This window comes from Columba livia, chromosome Z (assembly GCF_036013475.1).
Source record: "Columba livia isolate bColLiv1 breed racing homer chromosome Z, bColLiv1.pat.W.v2, whole genome shotgun sequence".
NCBI lineage: Eukaryota > Metazoa > Chordata > Aves > Columbiformes > Columbidae > Columba > Columba livia.
Window position 1 is genome coordinate 43260805 of NC_088642.1, and position 23686 is coordinate 43284490.

Below are 23686 nucleotides of genomic sequence, written 5' to 3' on the forward strand. Positions count from 1 at the left end.
GTTCTCAGTGCGTGTTACTCTGTTCAGCTCCAAGAAGACAAAAAAAGTTATATCAGTCTATTCCTGTTCCTGGCCCAGACTTTAAAGCAACAAGATACAACCAAATAATTGAAATTCCTAACAAGCAAAACATAAATCATAATTATTTCAAAGACCAGCATTTTCTGCAAGTATTCTTCTACAATCCACTTAGCACTTCTGAAGACCTGAGGTTGAAAAATGCCTGAAGAATTTTACATCAGCATCATACATGCAGGGAATAACAAGAAAATTTATAGCCTGATTTCCTGTGAAAAATCTCAAGGTTTTCCTGCTAATCTTTGTAAACAAATAGCTCTTCTTCATCATCTTAGCTAAAGGTGTAAAGAAAAATTGCATCCAACAATTGTTCTGGACAGGCAGGCTCTCAAGAGACTGAAAATACGCTTTTACCATGTTATTTAATTAAATTCACACTTACCAGTTTAGAATATACTGGTCTAACAGGACACGTAGACAGTGTCACCAAGCACTTCTAGAGCGGCAAGGCACATGTTATTTAAGAAATGGGTAGGAGATTATTGAAGTATGGGTGGCCACATGCAGAGGGTGGTGATCCATGTTTTTTAGCAGGCTGCTAGCCTGTTATAAGTAGGGCCCCCCAGGGCTGATTGATACATGATCTGGATGACAGGATTGAAAGCACTCTCACCAAGTTTGCTGATGGCACTAAACTGGGTGGGTCAGGTGGACATGTCAGAAGGGAAAGACATCTTACAGAGAGACATGGACAGGCTGGAAGAGTGAGCCAGCAAGTGCTGTATGACGTTTAACAACAAGTGCAAAGTCCTGCACCTGTGACAGAATAACTAAAGGACTCAGTACAGGCTACAAATTGTGTGGCTTGGGGAACAGCCTTGCTGAAAGTGATCCAGGGATCCTGGTGGACAAGGTGAACATGAGTCAGCAGAGTGTCATTGCAGTAACAAAGGTCATCAGGTCCTGGGTTGCATCTGCAGGAGCATTACTAGCAGACATAGAGATGTGATCATCCCACTCTACTCAGTGCTTGCCAGGCCACACCTGGAGTACTGTGTTCAGTTCTGGTTCCCACAATTCAAAAAAGACGTGGACAGACCACAGAGGGTTCAAAGGAGGGCCAGAGATAATCAAAGGGCTGGAGAGCCCACCCCACAAGGTACGACTGGAGAAGACAAGCCTCAGAAAGACTTCATCATAGTATCCCAGCACTTAAAGGGTGGCTACAAAGAGGATGGAGCTTCTCTCTTCACCAAGTACTGCATGGAGAAGGTACAAATTGCCCCAGCGCAGGTTTCATCTCAGTATAAGAAAGACATTTTTTACAGCGAGAACAAGCAATCACTGGAATAACCTTGCCAGGGATGTGGTAGAGTCCCCATTATCGGAGGTGTTCAAGATGCAACTGGATAGGATGCTAGATGATCTCTTCAAAACGCCCTTTCCCATGAAAGGTTGGACTGGATGATCCTTCCAGGTCACTTCCAACCTGGGCTGTTCTATGGTTCTATGAAGCAATGCTTGCTCTCCTGCACTGAGGGCAGAGTCAATTCTTTCTTGTATTTTTCCATTACAGTAACTATTTTTAAACTTGTGACTTCAATAAAATAACAGCTCTCTCCTCAAACTACTCCTGCTGCTCCAATAACATACACATTCAAGAAGAACTTGTGCACTTCAAGAAAATATGTGAGAAGACAAAAAATCCTAGATAAATGCAGAAGGACAGTATCTCACATATAGGCCTTATCCACAGCTAGCAGAACAATGAAATCAATTATGTTGGCCACAGACAGCGACAGACAGAAAATGAATGGTGAAAAAGAAAAAATCCTGCAAGTAAGAACAGTAAGGCAAGGCCATTAGTAGCAAAAAGTACAGGTTACATCTAGAAACATTTCTACAATAAAGTATATAAGCAAAAGTCTAAAAATATGGTCCTCTCTCCAGAAGTGCCCCTCTGAATGGCTCTGCTCCTGCTTGAGCAGTAATATAAATCTCTGAGGAAGCAGCATCATCACGCAGCCCTTACTAATTGTAGAAATAAAGTTGGTACTATGCTTCAATATGAAGATTTCTGTTTCAGAATTAAGAGGAAGGAATACCCAAAGTACTGAAGAGAAAGAGGAGAGAATACCTTCACTACACTGTATATACTTCCTGCAGTGTATCAGAATATTGCCCACAACTTTCTTCACACATAGAGAAGTCATTATCACACTCAGCACTTGTCAGGCCACACCTGGAATATGTGTTCAGCTTTGGTCCCTGCTATACAAAAAAGATATGGGCAGGCTGGAGAGGTTCCAAAGAAGTGCCCCACAAATGATCAAAGGACTGGGAAGCCACCATGTGAGGAAAGGCTGAGAGAAATGGGTTTCTTCATCCTTCAGAAAAGAAGGCTTAGGGGAGGCCTTATCACCATGTTCCAGTACTGAAACGGTGGCCACAAAGAAGACAGAGACTCCCTTTTTACATGGGAAAGACAAAGCATAATGGGTACAAGTTCCTCCAGGGAGACTCAAGTTGGACAAAAGAAGGAAATTTTTCACAATGAGAACAATCAGCTATTGGAATAATTTCCCCAGGGAAGCAGTAGATTCCCCAACACGGGACACTTCTGAGATTCAGCTGGATAGCATGCTAGGCCACCTTGTCTAGATCATGCTTTTGCCAAAAAAGGTTGGACCAGATCATTTTTGTGGTCCCTTCTAACCTGACATACTATAGTTCTACAAAAAAATTGTTCCACCTTCGCAAGAAATTATGTGCAAGACCAATGTGATTTTTAGGAAGATACCTCACTGTTTTAGCTGCAGACCCTCTCCCTCATCAGAGTCCAGCTGAGCAGAATGCTGAAAAATCAGCACAGGATTTTTTATGCCATAGGTTTGGTGATAGTGTAATGTTAATCTTGACACTGACACAGCAAATAAAGTAAACAGACAAGGATACAAATTTCACAAAATTACAGATTTTACTTTGCAGTTTGAGTATGTTCAGTGGCCAAGGAACCTAAGATGACAGCTCTGAGGAAAATGTGGGCATTGCCTATTGAACAAATCATAGGGAAAGAGGGAAAAGGAGACAGAGAGAATGAGTTTGATAGTGAAGAAAAGGGAGAGATTGAGAATGAACAGGAGAGAGAAGACCAGAGACAGCTTAGACTGCAGGAGGGGGAGGGAAAGTAGAGTGATGAAGCGATGAAGTGAGGAAGAGTGATAAAGTGAGAGAAAGAAAATAAGCAAATAAGAAGTAAAAGAAAGGGAGTGTGAGGAGGGTGTGAGATACAGGAACAAGCAGGATGAAAGGGGGAGAGAGAAAAGGGCAGAGACAGGAACAGAGAGAGAGGGAGATATGGAGCAAGATTAGGAAATGTGACACCCATCTACAAGAAGGGCTGGAAGGAGGATCCAGGGAATTACAGGCCTGTCAGTCTGACTTTGGTGGCAGGAAAGGTCATGGAACAGATCATCCTGATTGCCATCATGAGGCACATACAGGATAACCAAGTGATCAAGCCCAGTCAACATGGGTTTATGAAAAGCAGGTCCTGCTTGCCTAACCTGATCTCCTTCTATGACAAGGTGACTCGCTTAATGGATGTAGGAAAGGCTGTGGATGTTGTCTACCTAGACTTCAGTAAAGCCTTTGACAGAGTTTCCTCCAGCATTGTCCTGGAGAAACTGGCTGCTCATGGCTTGGATAGGTGTACTCTTTACTGGGCAAAGAACATGGGCAAGACAGAAAACTAAAAGTGTGCAAGACAGAGAAAGTATTTGAGAGAAGGGGGTGGGGGAAGACAGAAACAGAAAGCATATTGATGAGAATGGAAAAGCACAAAACAGCGAGAAGAAAAAAAATATGCAAGGGAGGCTAGAAGCATCTGAGGGAGAGATGGGAAATGCTCCCCCAAAAGGGATAGCATGCAAAAGAGGAAAACAACACACAAGAAAAAGCAAGCAAGGGAAAACATGAACGAATGAGATAAGGAAAGCATGCAATGCAGAGGGAAACCATGAGAGAGGGGCAGTGTAGGCAAAGAAGAGACATGAGTGGGAGGGGGAGGCAATGCACACAGAAGAGAGCCAAAGCTCAAGACTCCAAGAAATATGGAAGAGAAAGAGAGCAGCAAGAAAAGAGTAACAGAGCAGAATGTGCACAAGAGAGAAAGCTTGTGTGAGAAGGAAAGCAAAAGAAAGAGAGACATAAAAAAGGCACTTGAGATGGAGAAAGCACACAAGACAAAAAGCATGGGGAGGGAAAAGTGCAAGCACAAGAGTAGAAAAATATGTAAGAGAAAGTGATAAAGTTTGAGAAACTTAGATGAGGGAAAGAGTAAGAGAAGGAATGACAAGGTGAGAGTAAAACGGAGAGGGAAATTGCAAGGGATAGGAAAAGTACATGAGACAGGAAAAATCACACAGTAAGAAAAAAACACGAGAGCAGAAAAGCCTGCAGAAGTAGGAAAGATTGAGAGAGCAAGTGCACAAGAGAGGAAAAGGATATGAAAGAGCAGAAGCACACTGAGGACATGGAGGAGAGAAACCACAAGAGGGAAAACACATGTGAGAGAGTTTTTTTTATGCAAGAAAGAGGAAATGTGTGCATGAAAGTGAAAGGAAACACATTACAGCATACTCAAAACAAAAGGAAAGCACGTGCCAGGAAGAGGTAAGGCATGTGAGAGATTAAAAGACCAAGACAATGGAAGAATGTACAAGGCAGAGAGGGAAGCATGAAAGAGATGTAAAGAACAAAAGAGGGGTAGAGAAGAAGTAAGAAAGAGAGAGAAAGCATGCCTGCAAAGGTGTTGAACAGCATTAAGAAGCATGAGACAGTGAGTGGGAGTGCTGCAAGAGAGGTGAAGAGCATCACGAGAAGGAAAACAAGGGAAAAAAACTGCATGCAAGGAAGAGAAGCTCATGAGGGAACACGCAAGACAGTAAGAGGGAAAGCATAAGATGGAGTGAAAAGCATGCAAAGAGGGAAAGCACATGTCAGAATTCCTGAAAGTCAAAGCCTGAGAGTGTATACTGAGTCTGCGATGGAGTTAACTTTCTTCACAGCAGTTAGTGTGGTGCTGTGTTTTGGATCTGTGATGAAAACAGTGTTGATAACACACCTATGTTTTCGTTATTGCTGAACATTGCTTGCATCATTAAGGCCTTCTCAGTGTCTCATGCTGGCCCCCCAGTAAGTAGGCTGGGGGTGTGCAAGAAGTTAGGAATGGGACACAGCTGGGACAGTTGACCCCAACTGATGAATGGAATATCTTATTGTGTTCAGAAATAGCAGCTGGGGAAAAAAGGAGGAAGGGGAGATATTTGTGGTTACAGTGTGTCTTTTCAAGTAACCATTATGCATGCTGAGGCCCTGCTTTCCAGGAAAGTTGTTAAACATCTGCCTGCCAATGGGAAGCACTGAATAAATTCCTAATTTGCTTTGCCTGCATACCATACCTTGCTTCACTTATTAACCTGTCTCTATCTCAGTTCCATGAATTTTCTCACATTTGCCCTACCGATTCTCTGCCCCAGACCACTGGGAGGAGAGCAAGTAAATGGCTGTGTGGTGCTTAACTGCAGACTGGGGTTAACCCACAACAGAGGAAAAGTGTATGAGAGGGGAAAATGATGAGAGAGATTGAAACATGCAAGAGAGAGAAGGTACAAGCAAGTTGGAAGGAAAACACACAACAGACATGGAAATGGCATGCACAAGAGAGGAAAAACATGCACTGGAGGGACAGCATCTGAGAAAGGGAAAGAATGCAAGAAAAAGTATGAGAAAGTGTCACAGAGGAGGTGCCCTTGTTTTGTTAAAAACAAGGCCAGTTTCTCTTTTAGTGAATTTTCCTTTCAGCTCAGTTCTTCTAAGTAGCTGCACTTTTCTGAAGTTGACTACATGTTATTTGTAAACAGAAGCAATGATATGCAAGGTTGCTGATAAAAATGCATGTCTTGTAAGTAAGAGGGGCATATTTGCAAGGAGGGGCTAACAGAACAGGTGACTAAAACTGGCCAACTAAGTATTTCATCCCATCCACGTCATACACCCTATAAAAGTGGGAGATCATGAGGGTCTCGCTCTCTCCGACTGAATCTGAAGAGGACCTTGCCTGTCGTCCTTGTGATCTGAGGCCTGGATCCAGTGAATCCAGAATCCAGTTCCAGTTTACTGTGGAATCTAGCCCAGGACTTCTGGATGCCTGCCCTGCAGCTGCTGGAGCAGTGCAGAGCTGGGAAATTCAAGATTGGTTTTGTATATTTTGTATTATTTTCTCTATTTTATTAGTAGCATTAGTAAAGAATTTTAAAACTTTTTTCCAACTTGCAAGTCACTCTCTCTTTTCCTCCTATTGCCTTGCCTTGGCGCAGAGGCGGGGTTAGGGGGGGAAAGGGTTGACAGAGAGCACCTACCATGGTTTACTGTTGCCTTGCAATTAAATGGTGATTGGAGGGAAAGGGTGCAAAAGAGGGGAAATTGAGAGAGAGACACAAAAAGCCACGACAGCAAGAAACAACATTCAAGAAAGAGAATATGCACGAGAAAGCCCTCACATGCAATAAAGAAGGAAAGAGCATGACAAAAAGAGGAAAAGGGCAAAACAAAGGGGGAGAACAAGGAGAAAAAGGAAAAGTGCATGGCAGAGAAAAGGACAGTGTGCATGTGTGAGAGATAGCAAATGCCCACAATTAAAGATAAGAGTATGCAAGATTGAGAAACTACACAATCTGCAAGGAAAGCATACACGAGAGACTGGCAAAGACAGAGCATGCATGAGACAGGAGGAAAGCATGCAAGACAGGAGGCGTGCACAAGGTAAACATAAGATATGGGAAAGCCTGAAATAGAAGAAGTGTGTAGGACAGGAAGGGAAAGTGAGAATGTTGGCAAAATAAAGTGCAAGGCAGACAATATACAAGCAGAAGTAAGAAAAGCACATGTAATATATATGAAGTGCAGGTGAACGCTCAGACAGGGGAGGAAAACAGGCTAGGGCAAAAGCAAAAGCACAATTAAAGAATCATAGAATAGTTTGGATTAGAAGGAACTTTCAAAGTCCAACCTCACTGCAGTGAGCAGGGACATCTTCAACTAGATTAGGTTGCTCAGAGCCCCATTCAGCCTGGCCTTGAATGTTATCAGGGATGGGGCATCTACCATCTCTCTGGGCAACTTGTTCCAGTGTTTCACCACCCACATTGTAGAAAATTTCTTCCTCCTATCTAGCCTGAATCTCCGCTCTTTTAGTTTAAAACTATTACCCCTTGTCCTATGACAACAGCCTCTGTGAAAAAGTCTGTCCCCATCTTTCTTACAGGCCTCCTTTAAGTCCTGAAAGGCTGCAACAAGGTGTTCCCAGAACCTTTTCTTCTTCAGGCTGAACAACCCCAAATCTCTCAGCCTGTCCTCACAGTAGAGCTGTTCCATCCTGCTGATCATTTTTGTGGCCCTCCTCTGGACCCTCTCCAACAGGTCCATGTCTCTGCTGTACTGAGGGCTCCAGAGCTGGATGGAGTCCAGGTGGGGTCTCAGCAGAGCAGAGTAGAGGGGCAGAATCACCTCCCTCAACCTGTTGGCCACGCTCCTTTTGATGTAGCCAAAGATATGATTTGCCTTCTAGGCTGCAAACACACATTGCAGGCTCATGTCTAGTCTTTCATCCACCAGTACCCTCAAGTCCTTCTTGGCAGGGCTGCTCTCAACCCCTTAACCCCCAGCTTGAATTGATACTGGGGATTGCCCAGACCCAGGTGCAAGACCTTCCACTTGGCCTTGTTGAACCTCATGAGGTTTGCATGTGCCCACTTCTCAAGCTTGTCCAGGTCCCTCTGGATGGCATCCCATCCCTCAGGCATGTCATCTGCACCACTCAGCTTGGAGTCATCTGCAAACTTGCTGAGAATGCACTTGATGCCAGTGTCTATGTCACTGATGAAGACATTAAACAGTGCTGCTCCCAATATGGACCCCTGAGGGGCACCACTTGACACCAGTTTCCATCCAGACATTGAACCATTGACCACTACTCTCTGGATGTGACCATCCAGCCAGTTCCTCATCCACCAAACAGTCCACCCAACAAATGAGAAGAAAAAATGACCCACAAGAGAAGGAAAAAATGACAGAGGGGAAGGGCACATAAGAGAGGAAAAGGGTGCAGTAGAGATAGGGAAGAGCATATGTGGAAGAGCACAAGACAAGGAAAGCATGCTAGAAAGGGAAGCCATACGAGGAAAGCATGAGAGAGCATGCAAGAAAGTGAGAGGGGGAAGCGTGTGAGAAAAAGAAAGGGAAAACGTGTGAGAGATAAAGGGAAAGCAAGGGTAAGAGAGCAAAAGCACAAGCATGAGTGAGAAGAAAAGTGCATGAGGTGGAGGGAGAGATAAAAAGTGTACAAGAGGGAGACAGGGAATGTGTGAGAGATAAAGAGGAAAAAGCACATGCACAAGAAAGAAGGAATTCATTTGTGAGGAATGAAGGGAGAAGTAATGCATACAAGTGAGAGAGAGGGAAGTACATGTACTAAAGGTAAAGTGCACATAGGATAAGCATATGCAAGATAGGGGATGTGCATGCATGCAAGAACAAAGGAAAGCACACATACAAGAGTAGAAAAGCACACCTGTGGAGAGTGAAATCACAAAAGAAAGCAAGCACTGGAGAGAAGGCAGAAGAAAGGGAAAGTGCATGAGATGGGATACGCAAATGAGACGGAAAGCATATGAATGCGAAAACACACAATGCGGTAAATGTGACAGAGAGGGTGCAGAAGTGAGGGAGTGAAAAGAGAGAGGGCAAATGTGCAAGAGAGCTTGATCGTGCCAGGATGCATATAACATCATGCACAAGAGAAGGAAAGCATGAGATGCATAAACTGAGACAGAAAGGGTGTAACAGTCAAAAAGCTTGTAAGTGAAAAAGGTTGAGCCAAAAAGCTTGTAAGGCAGAGTAAGAAAGCTTATTCAAGGCAAGCAAAAAGTGTGCATCAGAAGTAGAGATAATGCAGCAGAGACACCCAATATACAAGAGACAGAAATTATGTGCAAGACAGGAAGAGCACTTCTGAGAAAGGGAAAGTGTCCAAGAAAGGAAAATAAGCAATGAGAAAGACAGAGAAAGGGAGAGTGACAGATGATAAAATAAGAGGGTAAATGTGTGGAAATTATGAGAAACGAGGATGGACAGCGAGTGTGCAAGAAATGTAGAGGAGTGAGAGAGATGTAAGGACAAACAGACAGAAAGAGAAGTGGGGAGCAAGATATGGACAATGAAAGGGACAGTGAGGCAGAGGGAGAGCAGTAGGGGCAGTAAGAGGAAGGTGCAGAGAGGAGAAAGTGAGGGATAGAGAAGAGGTGGAAGGAGAAAGAGACCAAGAGGGACTCCAGAAAAAGTGAAGGGGATAGACAGCAAGAGTAGGGATTGACAGGAAGTGAGAGAGGAGGAGGGAGGGACACTGAGAGGGAGAAAGGACAGTGCTTGAGAGGAAGGAACATCATGGGCAGGGAGACTGACAAGGGGACAGAGCAGGGGCAACAGTGAGAAAGATGGGGGCTATGAGACAGGCAGAGACAGATGGACAGCAAGAGAGATGGATGAACAGCTAGAGAGACAGAAGGACAGCGGGGCGGGGGGAAGGGCAGTGAGTTAGATAGGAACAGCAAGTGAGACAGAGGGACAAGGAGATGTGGAGGGGAGAGGGTGGGGTTGTGGAAGACAGAGCAATGGGGACAGTAAGGGAGGGGGCAGTTGATAGCAGGGAAGCTAAAGAGAGAGGAAAAGTCAGAACAGAATGGGGAGGGGGAGGAGGTGAGTGGCAAGGCAGGGGACATGGACTGACTCAGGGGAGCCAGAGGGCCAGCCAGGGCAGGAGGGGAGGGCCAGACAGAGAAAGAAGAAGAGAGAGGGACAAGACTGGGGGTGCAGTGAGGGGGAAGAGTGAGGGGTGGAGGGACTGCCAGAGAGGGACCACAGAAAGATAGACAGGCCAGGGCACAGCATGTGAGAAATTGTGTATGACAGTGAGTGCAACAGCATGCGAGAGAGGGAGAGGCTCTCTGTGAGGGAGGAAGATGGGAGAGGAAGCAAGAAGGGAGGTATATGGACAGAGGGAGTGTTGGGAAGAAAAGAAATGGGAGGGTTCTTGAGAGGGAAAGTTAGGGAACAGCAAGATGAAATGCGACTGAAAGACAGAGAGGGATGCTGGAGGGCAGTGGCCAGGCATGGCATGGCTAGCAAGTAAGAGAGATTATGAGTGCTAGTGAGCAAGAGACACAAAGAAAGCTCAAGTTAGAGACTGAAAACACATGCAAGAGGTAAACTGCAAATTAGAGATAGAAAGCATGCAATAGGAGGCAAAAAGGCAAGAGAGAATGTGAGAGGAAAGAGCATGAGGAAGACGGTGGAAGAGAGAGTGGAGAAAGCACCTGATCGAGATCAGGATAGCATGTGAAGGAGTGGGAAAAGTGCATTCCATGGTGGGGGGGAGCACTTTCTGAGACAAGGGGAAGTGACGGGTGAGGTGAAAGCAAGAGCAAGGGAGACAGAGAAAAGCGGGAGAGTAGGCAGGGAAGAGATGGCAATAAGAGTCAGAGAGGACAGAAGAGAGAGACAGAGAAAGAGGCTATGAGGGAGGTAAAGCAAAGGATGAATTTTTGGGGAGAGAGAACACTGAGGGAGGGAATGTGAGAGAAGGGACAGTGGCAGAGAGAGAACAGGGCAGAGAGGAGTTGTGAGCAAGAGACTGAAAGCATATGCAGGAGGGAAAGTGCAAGTAAGAGAGGAAAAGGGTGCGAGGGATAAATGAGCAGGCAAGAAGGGGAAGGAAATCAGAAGAGGGGAAAGCAAGAGAGAATAAGAGAGGGAAGAGCATGAGATAGATGTCAGTAAGGGAATGTGTGTGAGAGAACTGGAAAACAGAGAGAGGTGGAAGGCTAAGTGAGAGGCTGGAAGAGAGAGGGAAAGCACTGAGGGAGTGGTGTGAGAAAGCTCACTGGAGACACGGAAAGCACATTCAAGGCAATTTGTGGGGTGGGGGATTGAGGCACTGGAGAGTGAGGGGAATGAGTGGGATAAAAGAAAAACAGGGAGAGCAAGAAAAGGAAGTCTCAGAGAAAGCATATGGTAGAAAGGCAATGCATCTAACAGGGAGAAATGGAGTATGTGAAGGAGGGAGGAAAAAGGGATAACAGAGAGAGGAAAAGCATGTGATGGAGGGGAACTGTGTGAGAAAGAGAAAACAACCATGAAAACATGTCTCAGAGAGAGAGAAAACAAGGGAAAGGGAGACAGAACACCAGAGAGAGGGACAGAAGTGGGAAAGCAAGACGGAGAGGGGGGAAACAAGGTAGAGACAGGGAAACATGGGAGTAAGGGGAAGAAAAACAGGGAGGGGAACAGCAAAAAGAGAGAGAGGAAGGGACAGCAAAAGAGGGGATAACGAGAGATCAAAAGAGACAGCATGAAAGAGAAGGAGGAAAAGAAAATGAAAAACCAACAGCAGGAGTGAGAAAGTGCATGTACAAGAGAGGAAAGTTGTGTGCCTGGGAGAACAAGTAAGAGAGGGAGACAACAAAATAGCAAAATGACACAGAGAGAAAGGGACGTGCAAGAGAAATAAGACATATGAGAGTGAAGGCACACAAGACATACATGGAAAGCAAAAGAGGGGAGGAAAGTGCATCCAGGAAAGAGAGAATGCATCTTTAAGAGAGAGGATAAGAACATCCAAACAGTGGAAAATGGCATACAACAGGGAGGGAAACATACAGCAAGAGGGAAAGCTGGAGAGTGTGAGGGATAGCAAGTGGGAGAGGGACAAAGAGAAAGAGAGGTATCGAGAGAGAGGGTAAGCATTAGCAAGAGACTGAAATTATGAAACAGAAAGAACATAAAAGAAAGATGAAAAGTGTGAGAAAGGTGGGAAAGCATGCCGTGTGAGAAGGGGTTAGCGAAAGAGGAAGAGACAACATGAGAGAAAGTGGGAAAACAGTAAAGCACAAGGGAAGGAAAAAGCATGCAAGGAAGTGTGTGAGAAGGAGCAAACTGCATGCTCAAGGTGAAAAGCCAATGACAGGTGGGCAAACTACATGACAGTGAGAGGGAAAGTGCATGAGCTAGAGATAGGGAAAGTGTGGGAGAAAGAGTAAGGGGGAGAAGCATGAGAGGCAAATGACATGATATGCAGGAGGAGCACACAGTGGACAATGACATGGTAGGTGAGAGAGATACAAACCCTGTGACAGAGTGAGAAAGCATGTGAGGGAGAGAGGAAAAGTGACAGAGATGAGGGATGTGGGAGTTGAAGGAAGAGAGAGGGAAGGGGGAACTGAAGAGAAGAAAGATGGAATAACATGAGAGGCACAGCAAGAGAAAGAGAGGAAGCAAGAGAGAGGGACAGCAAAAGATAGCAGGAGAGAGAGTGAGGAATGACAGTAGTAAAAGACGGAAAAAGCATGAGTGAGATGAGAAGTGCAAACAAGAAGGGAAATTGTGTGAGACTGAGACCATGTGAGAGAGGGAGAAAAAGGAGTGGTAATAAGACAAAATAGAGAAAGGGAGAAGTGCAAGAGAATGGAACAGTGGGCAAGGAAGAGCACATGAGAGACAAGGAAAGCATGAGAAAGAGGCAAAATTCCTGTGAGAAGGAAAGCATGAGAGAGAATGCGTGTGAGATGGAGGCTGCTCAGAGAGACAACAGGCACAGGGTGTGTGAGACAGAGGCAGAGAGCATCACAGAAAAAGGAAAAGGGCATGGGAATCATGTGAGAGGGAAAGCATGCAAGAGCAGGAGGGAACATGAGCGGGAGGGAGAAAGCACATGAGAGGGGCACACTGTATGTGAGAGACTGAGGCAAAGTACGTGACAGAGAGACAGAGGCAAGTCACACAACAGAGGGGCAAAGCAGGTAAAAGAGGCAAACTGCATGAGACATGGGAGTAAGAAAGTGTGTAAGGGAGAGAAGGAAAGGAATACGGAGAAAGTGTATGTCTGAGAGGGACAGAAGAAAACTGAGATAAAAATCTAGGCAGACTGGAAAAGAGGGAAAGAAGGAAAGCAAGACAGGGATAACAGGAAGTAGAGGGAAGAAAAGCACAAGGAAACATGCAAACAAGAGGAAAAGTACAATCAAAAGAGAGGAGAATTGTGTGAGAGAGACAGGAAACACATGAGAGGGGGAATGCAAGACAAAGAAGATGAAAGCAATAGACATTGAGAGAGGCAGGCACTGGAGAAAGAATAAACATGCAAGACAGAGAAAGCTCAAGAGAGAGACAGCAAACAAGAGACAGCGAAAACACTAGAAAGAGGGAGCTAAAGTGTGTCTGAGAAAGAGGAATAACACGCAATAGTGAAACGCAAAGCAGGAGAGAGACATGCAATGGGAATGATGGAGACACGAAGTGTGCAGTGGGGAGGAAGTGGGACAGGGAAGGGAAAGGGAGGGAAAGAAAGAGAGATGGAGATAACTAAAGAGAGGGAAACAGAGAGGGCAACAAGAGATAAGGAGGGTAGCATGAGAGAGAGGAAAAAAAGCACAACTTAAGAGACTGAAAGCCTGAGCAAGAGGGAAAATGTATCAGGGAAGCACAAGAAAGTAGGAAATGACATCAGAGACAGAAGTGCACCACAGAGTACAACAGCACCAGTTCCCTCAGCTGCTCCCCAAAGGGTTTGTGCTCCAAACCCTCCACCAGCTTAATTGATCTTCTTTGGATATGCTCCAGCACCTCACCGTCTTGCAGTGAGGGCTCCAAAACTGTACACAGTATTCAAGGTGTGGCCTAACCACCGCTGAGTAAAGGGGAATGATAATTGTCCTGCTGGCCACACTATTTCTGATACAAGCCAGGATGCTCTTGGCCTTCTTGGCTACCTGGACGCACTGCTGGCTCATGTTCAGCCAGCTGTTGACCAATACACCCAGATCCTTTTCCACGAGGCAATGAGAATAGCCTGGCTCCACCCTCGTAACACTCACCTTTTACATATTTATAAACATTAATGAGGTCACACCTCAGTCTCCTCCAAGCTAAAGAGACCCAGCTCCCTCAGCCTTTCCTCATAAGGGAGGTGCTCCACTCCCCTAATCACCTTTGTTGCCCTGCGCTGGACTCTCTCCCTGTCCTTCTTGAACTGAGGGGCCCAGAAGGGCACCCACCTTTCCACCAGTTCTCACCAGGGGAAGAAAAACCTCTCTGGACCTACTAACCACATCCCTTAATACACCCCAGGATGCCATTGGCTATCATGGCCACAAGGGCACAGTGCTGGCTCACGGTCATCCTGCTGTCCACCAGGATCCCCAGGTCCCTTTCCCATACACTGCTCTCCAACAGGTCCTTCCCCAACTTATACTGGAACCTGGGGTTGTTCCTGCCCAGTTGCAAGACTCTACACTTGCCCTTGTTATATTTCATTAAATTTTTCCCCGCCCAACTCTCCAGCCTGTCCAGGTCTCACTGGGTGGCAGCACAGCCTTCTGGTGTGTCAGCCACTCCTCCCAGTTTATGTCATCAGCAAACTTGCTGACAGTGCACTCTATTCCCTCATCCAAGTCATTGATGAATATATTGAATAGTACTGGTTCCAGTACTGACCCTTGAGGCACTCCACTAGATACAGGCCTCCAGTTAGACTCCATCCCATTGACCCCAACTCTGTCTTCTTTCCTTCAACCAGGTCCCAGTCAACCTCACTACCTGATCATCCAGTCCACACTTCCTCAGTTTAGCTGTGAGGATGCTGTGGGGGACAGTGTCAAACGCTTTACTGAAATCAATATGGACCACATCCACTGCTTTACCATCATCTATCCACCTCGTTATGTATTCATAAAAGGCTATGAGGTTGGTCAAGCACGACTTCCCCTTGGTGAAGCCATGCTGACTGCCTTGATATGCCTTGAGATGGCACCAAGGATAAGTTGTTCCATCACCTTTCCAGGGGTGAGGTTGACTGGTCTATAGTTACCCAGGTGCTCCTTCTTGCCCTTTGAAGACTGGAGTGACATTTGCTTTCCTGCTGTCCTCAGGCACCTCTCCCGTTTACGACTTAGCAAAATTGATGGAGAGTGGCCTAGCAATGACTTTAACCAGCTCCCTCAGCACCTGTAGGTGCCTCCCATCTGGACCCATGGATTTATGGATGTCCAGATTGCTTAACTGTTCTTTAACCTAGTCCTCATCGACCAAGGCGAACTCCTCCATTGTCCTGACTTCCTCTGGGGCCTCAGGGGTACAGGGCTTCTCAGGACAGCTTCCGGCAGAGTAGGCAGAGACAAAGGTGGCATTCAGGAACTCTGCCTTCTCTGTATCTTCTGTCACCAGGGCACCCACCTCATTCATCTGCGGGCCTACACTACCTCTAATGTTATTTTTATCTGTGATGTATTTGAAGAAGCTCTTTCTGTTGTCCTCGACCACTCTCACGAGGTTTAATTCTAAGGAAGCCTTAGCTTTCCTAGTTGCCTCCCTACATCTCTGACAACAGCATTATATTCTTCCCAAGTGGTCAGCTCCTCCTTCCATGATCTGTAAATTCTCCTCTTTCATTTGAGCTTGCCCAGCAGTTTCCTGTTTAACCAAGCAGGTGTCCTGGCTCCCTCCCATGACTTCCTACATTTCGGGATGTTCTGATCTTGAGCTTGGAAGCAGCAGTCCCTGAATGTTAACCAACTATCTTGTGCCCCTTTACCCTTGCCTATGGAATTTCCCCTAGCAATTGCTTGAAAAGGCCAAAGTTGGCCCTCTTGAAGTCCAGGGTTGTGATTCTGCTTGGTATTCTATTCCTGCCACATGAGATTCTGAACTCCACCATCTCATGGTTGTTGCAGCCAAGGCAGCCCTCAACCTTTACCGCTTCGACCAGACCCTCCTTGTTAGTGAGGATGAGACCCAGCAGCACTCCTCTCGTAGTTGGCTCACCCACAATTTGCATCAGGAGAGGTGGTAGGAGAGAAGGGATAGCCAGTGTATGTGAGGAGGGACTGAAGAAAACTTGAAAGACAGAGGCAAAGTGCATCTGACAGACAGGAAACCCCCAAGAGAGGGGAAATGAAAATCTAAGATGGAGGAAAAGCAGGTCCAAGACAAGGCCAAAGCAGGGTATGTCTAGGGGAAGGTCTTACAGATTGGGAGGAAAAACTACACCAACAGAAGGACAGAGAGTGAGTAAGAAGGAGGAAGCCCAAGATGGAGACTGCAAGCTTAAAAAAGGGAAAGTGCATGCAAGAAAGGCAAAATCTGTCAGAGACCGGAGAGCATACAAAGGAGACTGAAAGCAAGAGGCAAAGAGAGAATGAGGGAGGGAGGTGCTAGATAAAGAAAAGGCATATCAGATAGGGAAGCTGGGAGGGGGAAAGAAGACCCAGGTAAGAGACTGCTTGTACTTTCCCGCTCCATCACATGTTCAGTTTGAGTTTGTATGAACTTGAGTGTGTGTGTGAAAGAGATGGAAAACGTCAGACATGAAAGCAGGCAAAAAGGAGAAACTCTACAGAAGGTAAAAGGAAGACGGAAAAAGGAAATGCAAGAGACAGAAGCATAAACAAGACAAAGACATGCAAGAATGTAAAAGTGCACAAGAGAGAAAGAAAACAAAGGAGAGACAAAGCACATTCAAGTGAGAGAGGTAGAGCATGCGTGAGAAGGAGAAGCACCCATGCGAGTAGCAGAAAGTGCATGCATGGGGGGGAGAGTGCATGTGTGTGGGGGGGAATCATGTGAGAGTGGAACACACAAAGGAGAGGAGGAGCATGTAAAAGAGATGGAAGTGTGCCAGCCAGGGGAAGAAGACAAAGGAAAGGGAAACAGGCAAAACAGAGGTAGAGAGGCATGTGAGAGAAGGTGGAAGTTCATGCAAGAAAGGGAGAAGTGTGTGAGAGAAGGCAGAAGTGTGTATGAGAGGGGGAGAAGTGTGTAAGAGAAAGTGCATGTGAGGGTGGGAGAAAGCACACACAAGGCAGGGAGAATGCATGAGAGGGAGAAAGCATGATGAGAGAAAGTGTGCATGAGGGAGAGGAAAAGCGTGATGGAGGATCATGAGGGTGGAAGTGGGAGGGAGGAAACAGCTAAGGAGGAAAGCACATGGGGAGGCATGAGATGGGGGAAGTATGCTTACAAAAGGGCAGAAAGATGAGTGGGACAGAAATGCACGGGGGAGTCAAGCATGAGAGTGGGGAAGCCCATGAGAAAGAGGTAAGCACATGCGAGGAGGGGGAGCATGTGCCTGAGGGCTGGGAAGCACGCACATGAGAGTTGGGAAAAGCCTGCAGACAAAAGAGACGGGGAACTTAAACACATGAAAGATTATGAAAGCCCACGCATAAGAGATGGGAAAAGTACACAAGGAAAGGAAGCACCTGTGAGAGGGTGAGAAAGCAAGAGAGAAAGGAATTGCTTGGAGGGTGGGGGGAGACAGGTGTATAGCAAGACAGAGGGAGAGAGAGCAAGAGGTAGCAAGGCATGAGCAAAGATATAAGAACCCTGCATAAAACCACATTCAGGGTACCCTAGTTTGGTTGCGACACCTCATGTGCATGAACAAATATTAACTCTCATAATTCTATGCTTTGCGTCCTTGCCCCTCTCCTCATTTGGCATGGGCCAGTTGCAAATTTTTGTGACAAGACAGGAAATGCATAAGAAAATGGGGAAGGGTGAGAGAGAGAGAAGCAAAGCACACACAAGTGAGAAGCAATGCACATGGAAAACATGTATAAAGTGTGTCCAGCAGTCCTCAGTGGTGGTGAGGGGATAGCAGGAGAGAGAGACTGGGGGGTACCAAACAAGGTAAAGAGAGGGATACCAAGTGAGTGAGAGAGATAGCAAGCAAGAGAGAATGAGGGACAGTGAGTGAGAGACAGAGGGAAGGACACAGGAAAGCGTAGCTTCATTTTATAGCAGCACCAAGCTTTAGGGTCCTTCCTCTACTAACAGCTGCATGGACCAATCAAAGAATTCTTCTTAGATGTCCGTACAGACTAACCTCACCCCTTTCATCAGAATTTACTAAAATTCCTTTTATTTCACCCCAGTGCCTATGAAATTTGAAAACTCTGATGCAAGTTAGCTTTGTTCTGTTAAGTTCCAACAGTTGTGGTTCCCTAATGACAAGAAGGACTACCAGAAGATTACTTACAGACACAAAACTTAAGAAGAACAACACCAGAAGAGCAAGATGAGGAAGACAACCTAACCATAAAAACCTCAAATCAGAACTTGGGCAGAAATAAAAAGCAATTTCAGAGCACTTTCAATTCAAGATTACCCACAAAGTGATAGACCACTTAAAAATTAAAAAGCATACCTGAGTTGCTTACTCTAAGTTGCCTCTACCTAAGCCACTAAGATCCATAGCTGCCTGAAGAAAGCCTCATTGGAAAAGTCAGTGTCTCCCCAACATGACAAATGAATGAGGAGGTATCCATCAGAGAGCACTAATGATGTCTAAGAGGAATCTCTAGTCATCACTGCAGTGAGAGCATGTCATGAGATACTTAAGTGAATAAAACGCTCCTCTGGCTTGTGGCAATAAAACCCATTCGAATCTTATCAAATAACTTCCAAATTTCCATGCGTGTCAACAAACAAGTAGATACCTTCTTCTATGTGTTTTATTTAGTTTATTTAGACAATGTGACTGCTGGCAAACACAACAGATAACAGGTATTAGCATTCTAGAGAATGCAGTAGCAGTATATACTTAGTTGTAAAGACTTCTTCAGCTTTATTTAACCTAAGGAAGAGAGAATGGAGTGAAACCAGAAGAATTACAACCTACTTACGTACAACACTAGAGGGCTCAGGGAAAATTGTTTGGATTGTTCCTTTAAGGAGGGCTGCACTTTCTAACTGGGACTCAAAAAAAAAAAAAAACTATATTGAAACACTCACCGCATGTCCAGGTTGTCAGAAAGAAAAAGGATTCTTGTATTAACATAGATTGTGAATGGAGGACTCAATCAATTAAACAGATTAGGTTGAAGATGGGAAAAGCTGATATTTACTGCTGAAATTCCTTTAACTAGCATGCCTTTGTAATTCTCCTTAGATCAGCATTATAAAAGAATTCGCAGCAAAACTTTAGTTTGCTGTACCAGCTTTCTACATTAACAAAATTGCAGCATAACATTGAAAGATTTGCAACTATTTACACCCTCCCATTGGGTAAAACTTCCATTCTCAACACCTGAAAGCCATTTGCTAACATGAAAGCACTGTTAGAAATTCTGATCACTAAGGAAGAAAAGCCAATAAGCATGCAGCCTTCTGATGCTAGGACACATCCACCACTTCAGCTTGACATCTGACTCATTAAACCACTTAAAGCACAGATTCCAATGCGCAAGTAATCTGAAACCTACCACAACGCCTAGCTAAAGAGTGGTAATTATACAACACTGTGAACATCACCCACATGACAATTTTGTTTGGGTAGGAGCTTGAAAAGTGAATCCATCTGGAGCTTACTGCACAGTGAGGTCAGATTATCCAACAACATAGCCTTTTTCTTGGTCTTAAGGATCCCAAACCCTGAAGTTCTACTTTATGTCACAGCAATACAATGGTCACGGTCAAAACTACCCTTTACATGAATCAGGTGCTCTCTGCAATTTATGCACGTCACACACAGAATACTTGGTTAAGCTTAGGCGTTAGTTTAATCAGTACGCCCTGTCTCAAAAATAGTTTCAAGAGTTATTGCACAGTTTCCATGGAGACTGAAACCAAAGAGTTCTTACTATTTTTGTCTGTGAAAATCCCATAAAATTTAAGCTGCCAAGTTTCTTAGGATAGCCTGAAGAACTAAAAATGGTAGCAGTATCCATATCACCGTCTATCACATGCCACTTAATTATTTTAGGAACATATTTAACTTTCCATGTGAGGAAAATATTTTCTAGTTTCACATGTTTCATAAGATGGAAGCAAATTGTTTAAGGAGTTCCAACTATATTTCCACAGCAAATGTATTATTTCGAAACATCTTCTATTCCATCTTATCATATTGGCTGAAGATACACTGGCTACATGTATTTAATGCACTTTCACGACACAAGGAGGCTTTTAACACTGTTTCCTGTGACATCCTCCCAGGCAAACTGATGTAGTCCAGACTACGAAAGTGGACAGTAAGGTCGTCTGAAAACTGGCTCAGCTGCTGGGCTCACATAGTTGTGGATCAGCAGCACAAAATTCACCCAAAGGTCAGTCACCTGCAATCAACTCCAGGACTTGACACTAGGGCAAATAATGTTTAACATCTTCATTAATGACCTGAACAACAGGCCAGAGTACCTCTTCAGCAAGCCTGCACACAATACAGAACTAAGAAGGCGTGGTTGATAAAGCAGATGGGTGCGCTGCCATTCAGAGGCACCCTGGCAGGCTGGAGAAATGGACTGACAAGAAATTCATTAAGTTCAGCAAAGGAAAATGTCAAATCTGGCTCTCGGGGAAGAATAAACCCGTGCACCAGGACAGGCTTGGGGATGACCATCTGGAAAACAGCTTGGCAAAGGACATAGATTGTTCCTGGTGGACAACAAGTTGGACATGAGCAAGCAATGTTCCCTTGAGCCAACCGAGGGCTGTAGTGGGAAAAGTAGAGCCAGCACATTGAGGAAGATAATCTTTCCTCTCTGCTCAGCTGTGGTGAGATCACATCTGGCGTTCTGGATCCAGTTCTGGGCTCCCCAGTACAAGACAGAAATGGGTGTAGTGGAGCAAGTCCACTGATATGTTACAAAGGTGATGAAGGTACTGTAGTGTCTGACATAAAATGAGAGGATGAGAAAGTGCAAATTTTTTAGCCTTGAATAGAGAAAGCTCAGCAGGGATCTCACCAATGTTCATAAATATCTGACAGAATGAAGATATATCCAGACTCTTCTCAGTGGTGCCCAGTGAAAGGATGAAAAGCAATGTACTCAAGCTGAAATACAATCAAGTCCCCCTGAATGTAACAAAACAACTGTTTTACTGCAAGGGTTGTCATACACTGGAACAGGTTGCCTAAGAAGACCCCAGAGTGTCCATCCTTGGAGATACCAAAAAAAAACCAACTAGCCATGGCCCTGAGGAACCTGCTCTGGTTGACTCTCCTTTGGACAAGAGGGTTGGAGTCCAGACTCAAGTATTCCGTGATTTCAGAAAGACAAAGTGCATTGAGAAGGAAGGGTATGCATGTGTACTTGCCCGTAGGAAATGGTGGCCCAGTGGATCTCAGTTTCTAAGAACTCCAGGAAGAGGCTCTTGGTAAGCAAACCCAACTGATGCAACTATAATTTACAGGGGATCTAGGTGGCTGGAATAGTAGCTGGATAGTTAGCACTGAAGTCAGACTTCCCTGTCCAGGTCAACTCCCTCAGATGCAACAGCTCTATAATAGACTGCAGGATGCTATGGACTTTGCTAAGAATGGCACTGCTGAGCAGTTCCGGGAACACCCACTCAGCCAAGACTGCACTAGGATGGGTCAGGAATCCTGTTGACATCCTGTGGAAACCAGATGGAACCCATTCAGCATGCTCCAAAAAAACACAGCAGCTGGATTCTTTTAGACCTTCCTCTTTGGAGGAAGCAGGGAAAGGATCTTCATATTGAGCTCAGGACCACATGAAAAAAAAAAAGGAAAGGGTTTGAATTTCACTGAGCAGGGCACATTGCTTATAAAACAGTTAATAAGAAACCTTTAAAAATAACATTGTAAAGCTTCTAAAGGTTTTTTTAAAAAGCTCAGTCTTGCATACATTTAAGAAAATACATGAAGCAGCTGAACCTCTGCCTTCTGCAGTTTCAGCACTATTTTAAACAAAACAAGGCAGTGGGATAAAGAAATTGGGATAAACAGTAGATTAATAGAATGTAAGCAAAACCCAGGGTCATGGGTCACATATTTACTAGAAGACAAGAAGCAGGGCTTTTTACATGTACATGATAACTCTTTCTAAAGAGACTTGAAAGAATAGAGAAAACTTGAAAAGCTTGGATATTGGGGGGAGGTACTGATGGAGTAAAGCAGTAACAAAAGCTAAACTGAGGAGCATTAAAAACAGAGTTAAAACTGAGTTTGGTGTCAAGACACCAGGTAGTAAGGAAAATTCAAGAAAGGGGTTTCTGCAGCTATGCAAATTCAGACATTAATAGTTCGTGTATTCCACATCCTCTCCTCCTGAAGAAAAAAAAATAGCAGAATGAACAGAGAAAAGTCTGGTTTTCAGAGGCATTATACCTGAAGACCAGTACTTAAACAGTATCAGTCTATGTAAGACCAAAGATGACTTCTGTGTAGCTGGCCTCAGACTAAGAGGTAATGTTCTGAATTCTATTACTTTTAAAAGTCCTTTTCACATCTCCTACTTGGGCGATCCCAAGTAGAATGTTTTTAGACAGCACATTCTATTACAACAAAACATAACAAAATTTTAAATAATTTAGATCAGCAAACTGAGAACTCATTAAGAAACAAATTAGTAAAACACACACATATATTCCCAGTGCAAAACTTCTGCAGAGAAAATGAAACTGAGAGTGAGGTGATACAAACTCATACCAAAAAATGAACATGCATTTTCTTAATAGAAAACTAACTTCCAAGGAAAAAAAGAAAAAGTGAACAAAACTATTTGTTTGAAAAGGTATACACTATATGGATAAGATTTATAGTACATAGAGAAGCATTATTTCAGTTCAAAACATGATTACCTGCTGTCTTCAGAGCTCAAGTAGCACAACAAATGAATGGCCCAAAGCAAAGGTCCTGCATAAGTTGCAAATGCTGTAAGGAAGACAGCTGGTATTTCCACATAGCTTTCTAGTCCCACAAAACCTGCTGTAACATCCACAGTAGCAAGGCCATTTGAATTTCCCTGAAAATAGGAATAAAAAAGCAAAGATTCAAATATATCCAAAGAAACATTCAGAATACATTAGAATAATATTAATTACTGTGCCTGCTAAAGACTTACTGTTTAAGCCACTTTACAGTACAGCCATATTCATTACATTGGAATTTCAATAAAGCAGCTTACCATACAAGAGTTCCTATTTAGGACTTACAGACTACTGAAGGCATGAACAGGATCTTTTGCTTGTCTTATTTTGTCTGCAAATTAACATGCCTGTTACTTAATAAATCACAGAAGAGTATAAAGCAAGCAGCTACACTTGGTCACAGTACTGAAAAAAATGCATGTACTCTCCTGTTCTGGTTTTGTTAAAAAACAAGTTTCTCTTTTAGTGAATTTTGCCTATCAGCTAAAGCCTTCATATTCGCTACATTTTCCTGGAGAACCAGATATATGTTTTGGTAAACATAGCAATGGAATGCAAAGTTATTGATAAGCATGGATGGACACCTCACTAGGGGTAATGAGAAAAAGGTGACCAAGAAACTGACCAACTGTGTATAACATTCCATTCACATGAATACTTCATATAAAAGTGGGAGATCACGAGGATCTCATCCCTTTTGCCTTCCTTTCCTTTCTGCTTATGGCCGACATTAGGAGAGGATCTTGCTAGTCGTCCCTGTGAACTGAGGCCTAGAGACTGAATCCAGCTCCGGTTGGCTGCAGAGTCCAATCCAGGACTTTGGGTGCCGGCTCTGCAGTTGCTGAGACTTTCAAGATTGGTTTTGTATATTTTGTATTATTTT

At 44.4% G+C, this 23686-nt stretch overlaps 1 protein-coding gene across 16 annotated transcripts in view; it reads right to left on the reverse strand.

Moving 5' to 3' along the window:
- PIGG (phosphatidylinositol glycan anchor biosynthesis class G (EMM blood group)) overlaps positions 1-23686 on the reverse strand; it is a 245345-nt gene that overhangs the window by 161591 nt on the left and 60068 nt on the right. For all 16 annotated transcript variants that reach the window (XR_010468873.1, XR_010468870.1, XR_010468868.1 and 13 more), the window contains one exon: positions 22735-22898. Coding sequence is in view for 3 of the 16 variants with exons in the window: in XM_065045595.1 (XP_064901667.1) it covers positions 22735-22898 (164 nt within the window). In the remaining 13 variants the exon portion in view is untranslated. The remainder of the gene's footprint in view (positions 1-22734; positions 22899-23686) is intronic.